The sequence below is a fragment of the Myotis yumanensis genome, unplaced genomic scaffold (assembly GCF_028538775.1).
Source record: "Myotis yumanensis isolate MYYU_CA2020_CCGP unplaced genomic scaffold, mMyoYum1.0.hap1 SCAF_1, whole genome shotgun sequence".
NCBI lineage: Eukaryota > Metazoa > Chordata > Mammalia > Chiroptera > Vespertilionidae > Myotis > Myotis yumanensis.
Window position 1 is genome coordinate 50,518,996 of NW_027223752.1, and position 12,510 is coordinate 50,531,505.

General features: G+C 52.6%; 1 protein-coding gene across 6 annotated transcripts in view; it reads left to right on the forward strand.

The window, feature by feature from the left end:
* Nucleotides 1-12,510, forward strand: part of MEGF11 (multiple EGF like domains 11) — a 348,065-nt gene that overhangs the window by 304,915 nt on the left and 30,640 nt on the right. For all 6 annotated transcript variants that reach the window (XM_070420503.1, XM_070420522.1, XM_070420529.1 and 3 more), the window contains 3 exons: nucleotides 6,498-6,618; nucleotides 7,530-7,693; nucleotides 9,005-9,107. In XM_070420503.1, coding sequence (XP_070276604.1) covers nucleotides 6,498-6,618; nucleotides 7,530-7,693; nucleotides 9,005-9,107 — 388 coding nt within the window. The remainder of the gene's footprint in view (nucleotides 1-6,497; nucleotides 6,619-7,529; nucleotides 7,694-9,004; nucleotides 9,108-12,510) is intronic.

A 12,510-nucleotide genomic window follows, 5' to 3' on the forward strand; every position in this document is an offset into this window, starting at 1 on the left:
CCCCACCATTAGGAATGGGCCTGTGGCCAGTCCCAGATGCTTGTGTACATTAGCACAGTAGGTGGCCACCCAGCTTGTGTGATTCTTACAGGCCCGGGAGGGCTCCCACCCCTGGGCCTGCATTTCCACCGTTCCTCACTCCTTTGGGTTAAGACCTCCTACTGTAGGCAAGAAGGTGCTTAGAGAATCCGAGCTGAAGGGCCCTTAGAGATGACGCAGCCTGTGGTTCCAAGCTAAACACCTGCAAAGCCCGCAGCAGGCTGCCAAGAGTGGTTTTGAACATTTCACAAAGCCTGTGGGCAAACTTCCATTACCTGTGATGAGGCAAACTAAAACACCAAGGCGGCTTTGTTTTGTTGTAATTGGAATTAAATTAATTCTGTGTAAATATCCCAGACTAGCATACACTGATCAGAAGCTCTGATTGTTTGTGGGTGACATCATGGGAATTTCTAGGTCATGGTTGGTGGACAGGACGCTGCCACCAGAGTCACATAGCATGTGGTTACCGGCCAAATTGCACCTGCTCAAAACGTGATGCCGTAGGCCCCACAGAGTGACAGCAGCGTCTTTCAAATTGAGAGGCTTTGTAGAGGGAGGGTGCTGAATGCTGGTCAATGCTGGGGAGAGTGATTGATTTCAACAGCCACATATAATTGATAAGGAAACCCAGGCCTGTCTATTACCTAGCAGGACACGAGTCTCTCAGAGGAGAAGGCTGTTTCCAGCAGTAAGATGTATGTGAATTCTGGGTAGACATCTTGGGGAACAGCTTCAATAAAGGGCCTGAGGATATACTTCTGGCCGAGGGAGCGGGCAGAGGTGCTAGGCTATGTGAAGCATGTGTGGTCTGATCTGAGCTCACTGTTCTGGGCTCTCATCTTGTCCTTTTTCCAGGAGTATGAACAGATCAACAGATGTGCATTCAGGCTGGTGTGGGCCAGGCACTGGGCTGGGGGGAGGGGCTGGATAAGACACAGTCCCTGCTCTGCAGCCAGTCCCGAGGGGCACTGGCCTGCAAGCCCCAGCTCCACCCACTCTGACTTTCGGTCTCCTCATGAAGGTGATGGATTTGATCAGCTCTGAGATACTGTTCTGCTCAGAGGGTCTTGTCTCTCTGAGTGGATTCACTAGAGGCCAACAGGGTAATTTTCTGGCCGTACTTCTGACCCTCAGCCTGGCCAGCAGGGTTGGGGCAAGAGGTGGCAGGGTGTGGCATGGAACACTGACGTAGCCCAGGATCTGGCCTGGCTTTCCCTTTTGGCAAGAGCCCCCAGGGAGGCCTGGAATCAGTGTGGTAGCATGGGACGCGTCCTTAGACCAGATAATATTCTGCTTCCTGTGTGTGAGGGGAGCCACTCGTTTGTTCAGCGCTGCTTATAAAGTGCCTCCATTCTGTGCCAGGTTCTGAGCTAGAGATACTGGGCGACCCAGACCAGTAAGATCCCTGTTCTCATGAAGCTTCTGGTCTAACTGGGGAGACATTAATAAGTGGACAAACACCGTTGGATGCAGGCATGAGTATGGCTGTGGGCCCTGCCTTGGGAGTTGCCAAGGACAGAGACAAATCTCAGGCTGCAGTGTGCCCCTGGAGCCCACAACCAGGGCTGGCTCAGAGTTGGCCCCCACTCGGCAAACATTTGTTGAATTGCTTGGCATGAGAGAGAAAGCATATGGAAAGTGCCCGGTCCTCCTGGTTATGTCCACAGTAAAAGCCAACATGTACACACAAATATCTCATTTCAATTAACCGACATTTATCAAGGGCCCATTATGTACCAGCAGGATCCCAAGCCCTGAGAATCTGGATGTGAATAAAATCAGATCTCCGCCTCCCTGAGCGCACAGCCCAGATGGAGGCAGGCATGTGAACCAACCAGGACCCCCAGTATGCTAGGACTACGGTGTCTGTGTGGACCCAATTCCCAGCAGGGCTGGGAGGCTGGGGAGGGAACACACCAGGAGGGAAGGACGAGGAAGGAATCACAAAATTATACCCTAACGTACACATGTATAAACAGATACCTCCAGAGACAAGCACTCTGAGTCTCACAGGTGTGTGCACTGATTACCTAAGCACGTGCAGACATAAATAATGACCCCTGTAGACTTGGATGCCACACAGGCCATCCTGACCAAGGCCTGCTGGTGGTCCCCCAAACTGGGGAGGTGTGTGGTTTGGACAATGGCCGGTGTGTTGGGGGGTTGGCACAGGCACCCTGAGAATCACCAGGCCTAGGCCGGGGGGTGCTCTGAGGGGGGCAGAGCTATTAGTCTAAACCTGAGAAGTTAGGCTGATTATTGGCTTGTTTGGCATGGCAATCGTGAGAGATGGCTGATGTACTGCACACCATGCCTGACCCTCAGATTGGAGGCCAGAAGGTAGGGAATTTGACAAAAAGTTTAACTGTTAGTCCTTGTGCTTGCTGAGGAGTTTGAACCAAGTCGGAGTCAGGACATCAAGGTGGAGGAAGGGGAGTGCTCAGTTAGCTGTACTGAGCTCACCTTCCTGCTGGGCAGAACTGTGCATTTTAGAAACTGCTGCTTCCCCATTTGGACATTTTGGCTTTTAAGAGCAAACACATAGAAAGTGCTTAGAGCAGCTCCTGGCACATGTTAGCCCTTCATTCTGTCCCCCAAGACCATGCCCTTGGTGTGTGATGGTAAAAGTTCCAGGGCTGTTCACCTATGAGGAGGGAAACCAGGGAGCCAGGCTGGAGGAGGAGGCAGGAAATGGGCCCAGGAATTTGTTCAGTGAGTGAGAGGTAGATCCCTCCTCCAGAGCTGTCTTCTGCTGAAACCTTGGAGGTTTTTGTGTATTTTTTCATAAGAGATACTATTTCTTTGCAGTAATAGCTTTTTTTTTTATGTTATCCTTACATGGAGGACATTTTTTCCATTGCTTTTCAGAGAGAGTGAAAGGGAGGGAGGGAAGAGAAGGGAGAGAGAGAGAGAGACATCTACCTGAGAGAGACACGTTGACTGGTTGCCTCCAGCATGAGGGGTGGGGGAGGGGGAGCTAACCTGCAACCTAGATACGTGCCCTTGATCAGGAATCAAACCCATTGAGACCCTTTGGACACTCTAACTGCTGAGCCCCACCACCCAGGGCACAGTAATACAGTGGGGCCTTGACTTACGAGTTTAATTCGTTCTGAGACCCAGCTCCTTAAGGAGCTCGTTAACTCAAATTACTCTGTCAACTCAATGCAAAAAATCGGCTGAGAGACAGCTGGTATCTCAAAAAACTCCTTAGTCGGGACACTCGTAAGTCAAGGCCCCACTGTAGTAGCTTTTATAGTGCTTTCTGACTGCCAGGCACTGCTCTATCTGGTTCACATATGATAACTAATTTAATCCTCTTAATAATCCTATGAAGTAGGGATATTCTTATCCCCATTTTACAGATGAGGAACCGAGTCCCCGAGTGGTTTAGTAAATTGCACAAGGCTGCATGGTAGGATGACACCAGAGTCCGTTTTCTAACCATTGGGCTCTGCCCCGACTCTGGAAGGAAGGTCTGGGTTTTGCTCCTTTGCCCTCACTAATACACTGTGGGACCCTGGATAACTCGCCCTCTGAGTCTCCGTCTCCTTCTCTGGGAAGCAAAAAGTCCTCTCAACCTGGTGACCTCCCAGGGCTGTTGTAAGAACACACTGACTGTCCATATCCTTTCATGGGCTGTGCTGGGGGAATGGGGCCCAGGTGCAGCATTCTGGGGAGCAGGTATTTCCAGCCGGGTGCTCTGCATCTTGGCCCCTGGAGCAGGGCCAGGGCGGAGAGTTTTCTTTGAGCCCCACCAGCAGACCCTCAGCTGGGCACACAGGCCCCTGGAGGCCTCCCAGGATTGGGGACATGAATGAGGGCACCATGAGAGAAGCCGCTCTCAATGTAAACGCATGCAGAGAAAACCATGAACTGTGCATGCAATTTGCACCCGGACCAAGGCTCTCAGAGCGTAAATATGTTCTATGGGCTATTTATAATCTTGGAGAAATTAGAGTGATCTGGGTAATGGGAGTGCTGGCAGACTCGAGGCTGGTCAGGGCCTGCCAGGGACTGGCAGGGGGAAGAGTGGGAACTGTGGAACCTTCTGGTGCAGGACTCTGCACTCCCCAGTCTCTCCTTCCTGACCCAGCCAGTGCTCAAGAGCCAGGAGGAGGAAAAGGCTGGGGAGTCTCCCTTCAGACGGCTCAGACATAATCTTGGGTCTCTCTGTGGCCTAAATGGGAGTGAGGCCAGCTGCCTGGGACCCTTTGAGTTAACAGTGAGCTCCTCTACTTCAGACCTGTCATTTCACTGATGCTGGAACGAAGGCTCAGAGAGGGGCAGTAACCTATGCCATGTAACACAGCTAGTGGGGCCCAGACAAGCTCTGTCTCCTGGTCCCATCTGCTCAGCATTCCTACAGTACGCCGAGGTGTAAGACCCCAGAAGCTGGCTGGAGACACTCCCTGGGGGATGCAGTGGGAATTCAATATCCAGTGACCACCTCCTCTAGAGCAGACAGCTCCAGGGTAGGTTCTGAGTGAGGGAGGCATGTCCTGGGGGACTCAGGGAGCAAGGCCCAGACTCCCTTACGTGGCATTCAAGGCTCCCAACTCCCCTTTTAAATATCTCCCTCCCCCTTCCGACACCAATCACCGCCCTCCGGCTCCCCGGGAGCATTCTTCACTCTCACATTCCTCTGCACTCTTGTCCACACTCTTCCCGCTCCACTGCCTTGACACACACACACACACACACACACACACACCCGCTTCTCTGATTAACTGAAGGCTCCCTCCACCCCCACCTCCAGGCCTCTGACATCCCTCTCCTGGCCTCCTGCTCTGTGGCTTGCCCTCACTCTGAACTCCCCGCTGGAGCTCATAGCCCACCGAGGAGGCCTGTGGAATGGCTGCGCAGTGGGCTGCCCAAATTCACCATTTAGGATGGAGGCCCTCCTTCCTCCCCACTGCAGGAAGCTGGGGGCTCAGGCTGAGCCCCTCTCCAGAAATGGCCCTCAGCCCAGAGCTTCCCCTGAAATGTCCCCTCCCCCAGGGCAGTGGAGACCCAGTGACTGGTGGGGTGTTTAGGCCCTCCCTCCTTCTCCCCTGGCGGGACAAGTCAAAGGGCCATCCCAGCTCTAGAGCTTCCCCAAAGATCAGTCCTGTTGCAACTGCACCTCAGTGGAGCTTCTCCCTCTGCCCAGTCCTGCTCCCCTTACCCGCCAAGAGCTCGCTAACTCCCATCTCAGAGAATGCGTTCCCGGGAGCCAGTTTATGGCACCTGGGAACAGAATGTGTAAGCAGCCAGCTGGGTTCAGATAGAGAGCAACCATTTTTAGCTCTATGACCTGGGCTAAGTCACTAACTTCTCCATACAACTGTTCTGTCTATTAAGTACGAATACTGCTGAGACGATAGTTCCTATCTCCTGAGGGTCCTGTGAGGATTAAATGCGATGATGGATGCAGGGTGCCCGATATTGAGAAAGCACTTAATAAGCATTAGCTATTATTACTTCCATTTAACTTCTCTGGGGTTCAGGTGAATAGGAATAGGAAATTATTATCTGTGTCTTGGGGTTGCTGGTGACAATCAAATAAGACTGAGAGGCGAAGGGTTCAATTCTGGGCTGCTGCGACCTAGTACAGACTCAGAGGTCGAGGTCCCTGGGGGCTTTGCCCATCCTGGAGCTGTGGCCTGGAAGCCTGACCCTCCCCCAACTGGTGAGGATCGCTGTATCGCCGTAACAGATTAGCACAAATGTGGTGGCTTAAAACAAAACAAATGTATTATCTCACATTTCTGTGGGTCAACAGTCTAGTATGGGTCTGCCAGGACTACAGTCATGGTTATTGGCAGGTGAGTCCCTCCGGTCTGTGGGCAGGTGTTCCTTCTAGAGCAGGGGTGGGCAAACTTTTTGACTCGAGGGCCACAATGGGTTCTTAAACTGGACCGGAGGGCCGGAACAAAAGCATGGATGGAGTGTTTGTGTGAACTAATATAAATTCAAAGTAAACATCATTACATAAAAGGGTACGGTCTTTTTTTTTTTTTTTAGTTTTATTCATTTCAAACGGGCCGGATCCGGCCCGCGGGCCGTAGTTTGCCCACGGCTGTAGAGGCTCCAGGGGAGACTCTGTTTCCTGCTCAGTTGGTTTCGGGCAGAATTCAGTTATGAGGGTTGTAGGATTGAGGGCCCCCCCCCCCCCCCGCTTTTTCCCTGACTTGTGGCTCCCGCCTCCATCTTCAAAGGCAGGTGGAGAATATCTCAAGGCTCCCCTTTTGATGATCTTTTACTTCTAAAGGCTCGTGTGATTAGATTGGGCCCACCTGGGTAATCCAAGATTCTCCAGCTCAAGGTCCTAATCACATCTGCACAGTCCCTCTTGCCCAGTAAGATAACAGACAGACTCCAGAACATGGACATCTTGGGTCAGGGCCAGTATTCGCTGGTCACAGCCACCAGCATGGGGCAACCTCTGATCCAAAACTCACCTCTTTTCCCAGGGAGAGGTCTGTGCAGTTCCCTGTGCAGCAGGGACCTACGGCCCCAACTGTTCATCTGTTTGTAGCTGTAACAACGGTGGCACCTGCTCCCCAGTAGACGGCTCCTGTACCTGCAAGGAAGGTAACGTGCCTTCTTTCCCAATCCCACCCCCTCGAGGTGCGCACTGCCCGGGGGGCCACCAGTGGAGGGGTCTGGGCTGCTCCTGCCCCATCCACCCACACGCAGGGTCAGGGAGCCTGTACATGAGGTTCCAGCCACCGAAACCCAGGCCAAGGGGATTCGCTGCCTGGTGTGAGAAGAGCTGAAGGAGGGACAAGGGCAGGTGAGCAACCAGAGATTAGCAACTGTGGGAGGAGCTGCTGCCACTCCTGGGAGTGAGGGCCACCTGGTGGAGCTGGGACATGGACAGCGGGACAGCACAATAGAGCTGGAGCACAAAGGAGACACAGCCCCACTAGAGGCTCGAGGCAGAGAAATAAGAGACACCTGGTGTCTCTCCTGCTCCCGCCCTCCAGTCTGTGGGCCAGGTCTCCCATCAGCAAGCCCGTCTGAGAGCCAGCGGAGGGGGGCTTGGGCGGTGCAGCTACAGGGGTTGGCCCCCTGGGTCAGAGAACAGAGGTGGGGAGGGAGAAACGGAGCTGAGGGCCAGCAGGCCAGTGACCAGTCTAGAGTGGGAAATCAGGCCGTCCCCAAAACAAAGGGCCCTGAGACAGGCTGGCTGACTCCACCTGGGCTGAGAGCGCGCTCCCCACCTCAGCTGGTTCCCTAGCCCAGGTGGGCTCATGAGCCCACGCAAAAACAGTGAGAATTGGGAGGCAGGAGACCGCATTCTAGCCCCAGCTCTCCTAACAGCCGGCACAGCCACCCAGCACGGGGCAACCGTATTTCGGATCGGACTCTGAAATGTGTGTCCTAACCCAGCGATCTGAGAAGTTTGGGTTTGGGCAGGGTGCCCTGTGCAGAGCTGGGGAGAGTGAGCAGCAGGCTGTGCTGGGCCTGAATGGAGAGCCGACAGCCTTTCCCTCCCTCAGGGTGGCAGGGCCTCGACTGCAGCCTGCCCTGTCCCGGCGGGACATGGGGCCTGAACTGCAACGAGAGCTGCACCTGCGCCAACGGGGCGGCCTGCAGCCCCACAGACGGCGCCTGCGCCTGCACCCCCGGCTGGCTGGGAGACACCTGCGAGCTGCCCTGCCCGGTGAGTGTCCAGGGCTGGAAAGGTCCTTGTGGGCCCAGCATCCCCTCACCCTTCCCCTGGAGTTATTTTGTCCACAGAGAAGAGCACAGATGGAAACCGTAGATCAGGGCTCGGCCCTACTTCTAACCTCTCTGTGGCCACTTCCCAAACACTTCGGGTCTCAGCCCTCTCATCTATAAAATGGCAAATACTTGGCAGATATGGTGATGTGGTGATGTGGCATCCCTTGCCCCTTGCAGCTCTCGGTAAACATTAGTTGACTCGGCATGTTTACCTGAGCCCGAGTGCAGCTTCAAGATCCTTCGCAATACGGTGCTATAGGACGGCCCTCACTAAGCCATCAGAGTTGCCATCCCCTGATAGATCATGTCTTAGCTTCTTTCTGCTTCCAGCATCTATAATTTTATGATTGGGGTGTGGGAGGCCTGAACCAAGCACTATCCAGCAACAACCACCAGACTTAATCACCGGATCTCAGTCTAAAATATGACTAAGTTAAACCAACTGATGTGATGTTGTCACATGAGTCCTACAGTCCTGGGTGCAAATCCTGACTTTGCCACCTCCTGTTACCTTGAGCATGATGCTTCCCTTCTCTAACCATGTTTCCCTCTAAATCAGTGGTTCTCAACCTTCTGGCCCTTTAAATACAGTTCCTCATGTTGTGACCCAACCATAAAATCATTTTCGTTGCTACTTCATAACTGTAATGTTGCTACTGTTATGAATCGTAATGTAAATATCTGATATGCCGGATGGTCTTAGGCGACCCCTGTGAAAGGGTCGTTCAACCGCCAAAGGGGTCGCGACCCACAGGTTGAGAACCGCTGCTCTAAATTGTGGGTAGAATGGAACCATTGCACAGAGTCCTTGTAAAGAGAACATAAGGCTCTTGATACCTAATGAGCACCCAACACGTGTTAGTCACCACCTCTTCCCTAGTAACAAAGAATAAATCAGTCATTCCTCACATGTGATTGATGTGTTGCAATTTGCAAAGTGCATTTCCATTCACAGTTTTAATGGATGGTCATTACCGCCCTCTGAGCTTGACCATTGAGAAGCAGGGCGGGACCATCACCTCCCTCCTTCCAAACCCCATGCTCTTGTTAAAGCAGCCAGAGAATTCCTTGGAGGGGCTTGATGGCTGTGTGGACACCCAGTTATAAAAAGTGTTCCCACTGTGCCCCGGCCCCAGTCTCTGTGCGTCCTTGTGGGGCAGTGGCTCAGTTTTGCCATCAAATTCCAACAGAAGTGTGTGGAGCTCTAGGGAGCTGGGTCTGATCACTTCGCTCTCCCCTCTGTCCACAGGATGGCACATTTGGGCCAAACTGCAGTGAGCGCTGTGACTGCAGCCACGCCGATGGCTGCGATCCTGTGACCGGCCACTGCTGCTGCCTGGCGGGATGGACAGGTAACCCCTGCTGCCTCGCCACCACCCAGGTCCTGGGAAGCTTCTCTTGACTGCTCTCTCTCCTTCATGACTTCCTCTTGCTTCCTAAATATGTAACTTTCCCTTTATTTCCTGGGCTTCAGCTCTCCATTCCATTCAATCTGAGTAAACAAGTATTTACTGAACACCTATGTGCAGGCTCTCTCCTAAGAAGAAGGGGCACAGCAATGAAGAACCAGACAAAGGCTGACCCCTGGTGGACATAGGTGTTTGCAGACGATATGGTGGAGAGGGAGACAAGGAACTTTCTCCTTAGCCCAGGCTAGTTTCTACATGACCGGCCATCCATCACTTTTCTCCCTCCCACGGCCCCCACTCTGGTCCACCAGGCACTCTCTCTCAGCCGGCACTGCCTTGGCCTCCTGCTTGGTCTCTGCGCCTCCCCTCTCGCCCGGCTGCTTCCATTCTGCACATGGTGGCCAACGTGAACTTTTCAAAACCCAGATCCTTTCACATCAGTCCCTGCTCAGAATGCCTCAGTGGCTTCCCATGGCATTCATATAAAACTAGAGTCCTTAAGGTGGCCTGGGGCCCACATGAAACTGGGGCCTGCCCAACTCCTCCACCTCTCCTTTGCCCCCTCCCATCCCTCACTCTTCCAGCCGCCCAGGCCGACCACCCTCCTCTGCCTGGATCACTCTCCCTGTCTCTGCGACTGATAACGCCTTCTCCTCCACCAGATTTCAACTCCAAGGTTATTTCCTCTGGCAAGGCTCTCTTCCCCAGCCACAACCCACCCCCTTAACCTTTATTTATTCTCATAATACCCGACGTTTTTCCTTTCACAGTGCGAACCGCAATTGTCACTGAACTCAGATTAGTAGCTATTTGTTTATTATCTGCCCCCCGCCCCCCTCGTCCCACCATCAGCTCTGTGGAGGAAGGGACCATATCGCCTGGTTCACCACTGTATCCACTGCCTGCCACACACTGAGATATGGATAACACAGTGGTTAAGAGTGCAGCCAGACTGATCGGGTTGGTGACCTTGGGCAGGTCCTTTAACCGCTCAGGGCCTGGAGTCTCCATTCATAAAATGCAGATAATTATAAACCTGGTGACAACAGGGTCCTTTTGAAACTTAAATGAATTAATACCTGTAAGTGCTAACAGTACCTGGCACGTAGTAAGTGCTCAGTAAATGTAAACCTTGGATACAGGAAGTGCTGAATAATGACATACTGCGACAATGAACCCACTAGCCAGGCCTCAGAAGAAGGAAATGCAGGCATTGCTGGCAGTGGACGTCCTCAGATAAATAATTCACACCGGCTGCTGAGCAGCCTCTGTTCTCTGGAAGCAGAAAGTTTCTGAGCAGCCCAGGGCCAGGGACATTGCCTCCTCGGCAGAATCTTCGACCTGGCTCCCCTTGCCCTGCCCTTCAGGACATTGGCACCTTAGACTCTTAGCTGGAGCCAAGTAGAAACCCACTTTAATTTTTCATTGCCTTAATTTCAGGTGCGCTGATAAGATTTTAATGACATCTGGTGCTTAGAAATCCTGTCTTTGATGGACAGCCTTTCAGTAAAGCCTCTGCTGTTCTAAAGCTAATTTCCCCAAACATGGTCCTGAAGACATTTCAAAGGAGCGATTGATGTCCTGGGGCTTATCATGCAGAAGGGGACTGAGGAGAGATAGGGAGGGGGAGGGGGACAGGCCCCAGCTGCCTGCTCAGTGGCCCCTCCCCAGCCCCTGGCATATTGCTTGTGCCTGGCGCAGCACCAGGTTTTCTGGGCCCAAAGTGTATGCATGTCTTCTCCCCTTGCCCCCATAAGCCACAGGCTTCTTGACAACTGGCCTCATGTCTAATTCATCTTGCCCTGCACATAGCAGGTGCTTACTACATGTTTCTTGAGATAAATTGAAAGGAGCTGGCCTATAACCATATATGGTTTTTCCTCTCAAAGTGAAGGAGACCTTGAAGATGAAATAGTCCAACCTGTTCCTGCTACAGACAAGGAAAGGGAGTTGCCCAAGGTCTCGGGACATTAGTGACAAGGGAAGGGAGACACAGGATTCCATTTCAGGGGGAGCCATTTACTCCTTCAGTTAGCATTTCCTCACTCAAGCATTCGCCAAGTCTTTATTTGGCGGCTACCATGTGTCCAGCACTGTGTCAGGCCTGCCCACAGTGAATGGAAAAACTCGAAAAGAGCAGTAGTCCCTAAGCACCCACTGTGTGTCAGACACTGTGCTGGGCACCAGAGATGCAAAAATGACCAAGACGACATCCCCGTCCATTAGAAGGACCAAGGAAGGAGGATCAAAGTGTCAGGAGACCAGAGTCTCTGTCATCAAATTGCTGGCAGGGGAGACAGGACTCCTAAATACGAAACATTCAAATAACAGGTGGGGACAAAGCTGTATGTTGGTGACTATCAATTAGATGCTTGAATCTCTGGGCTGACATCCAGGAAGGAAACCCTACAGGATGAAGGCTGCTGAGTGGCTGCTGGCCTTGGGGCATGAACTAGAGGCCACAGTATGTGGATTCTTACCCCAATATAGAGGCGTGGAGGGTCCTGAAAAGTGAAGCAGGGAGATTCCCTGGGGGTTAGCAGGGCAGGACCTCTCAGGGGAATCATTATCCCCCTTCAACTACAGGGGAAACAGGCCTAGAGAAGGTAGCTGATGAAGCTATGCCTCTTCAGCATTTGGAGAGCCTCCCACCAGGCCAAGGTCAGCCTCTTCGACCACACTAGTAAGTCCCCTTCTAGAACTGGTCACTCCGCACGAGGGAGCCCTGGGCCCTTCTCCCCGCTTAGGTCCCAATGTCTGAAATTCCAGGTAGCTCTTAGGACATAAAAGAAGTTCAAACATGAGCCCCACTCCCACAGAATCAGGCCTAGAATAGAATAACTGCCAAATCCTAGGACCCAGTGGGCCCTTGCAAGCCACCTGCAATCCTAGCATAGTCACCTTATCCCTGTGGTTCTAATCTCCAAGACAAAGGACCCCTTCCTGACCTGAAAACAATTTGAGGATCCCACACACTAGAGTAGCCACACTTTTAATACCCACCAATTGGGGGAGACAATAGCAAATGCTGCCATAAATTCAGGGTGCTTGATGCAGGGTGTTTTGCAAGCAGTGTGCTTTAGTAATCATAGTAACATCTGCATATAGTTCTAGGAAAGAGCCAGGTCTATGACACATGTGCTTGGTCATCCTACAAAGAATATTTGCTGCATAGGCGGGATCATAGGTCCCATCCGATGGGGGAGTCCATCCACCTTAGTCCGTGTGCCCCCAGGAACAGCAGTGTCTCTAGGCCTGCAGCCTGCAGCCTGGGTGTTCCAACACCAAGGGCAAAAGAATTCCTTGGGGCCGATGGCAGCCTCTGGTTTTGCACAGCTTTACGGCT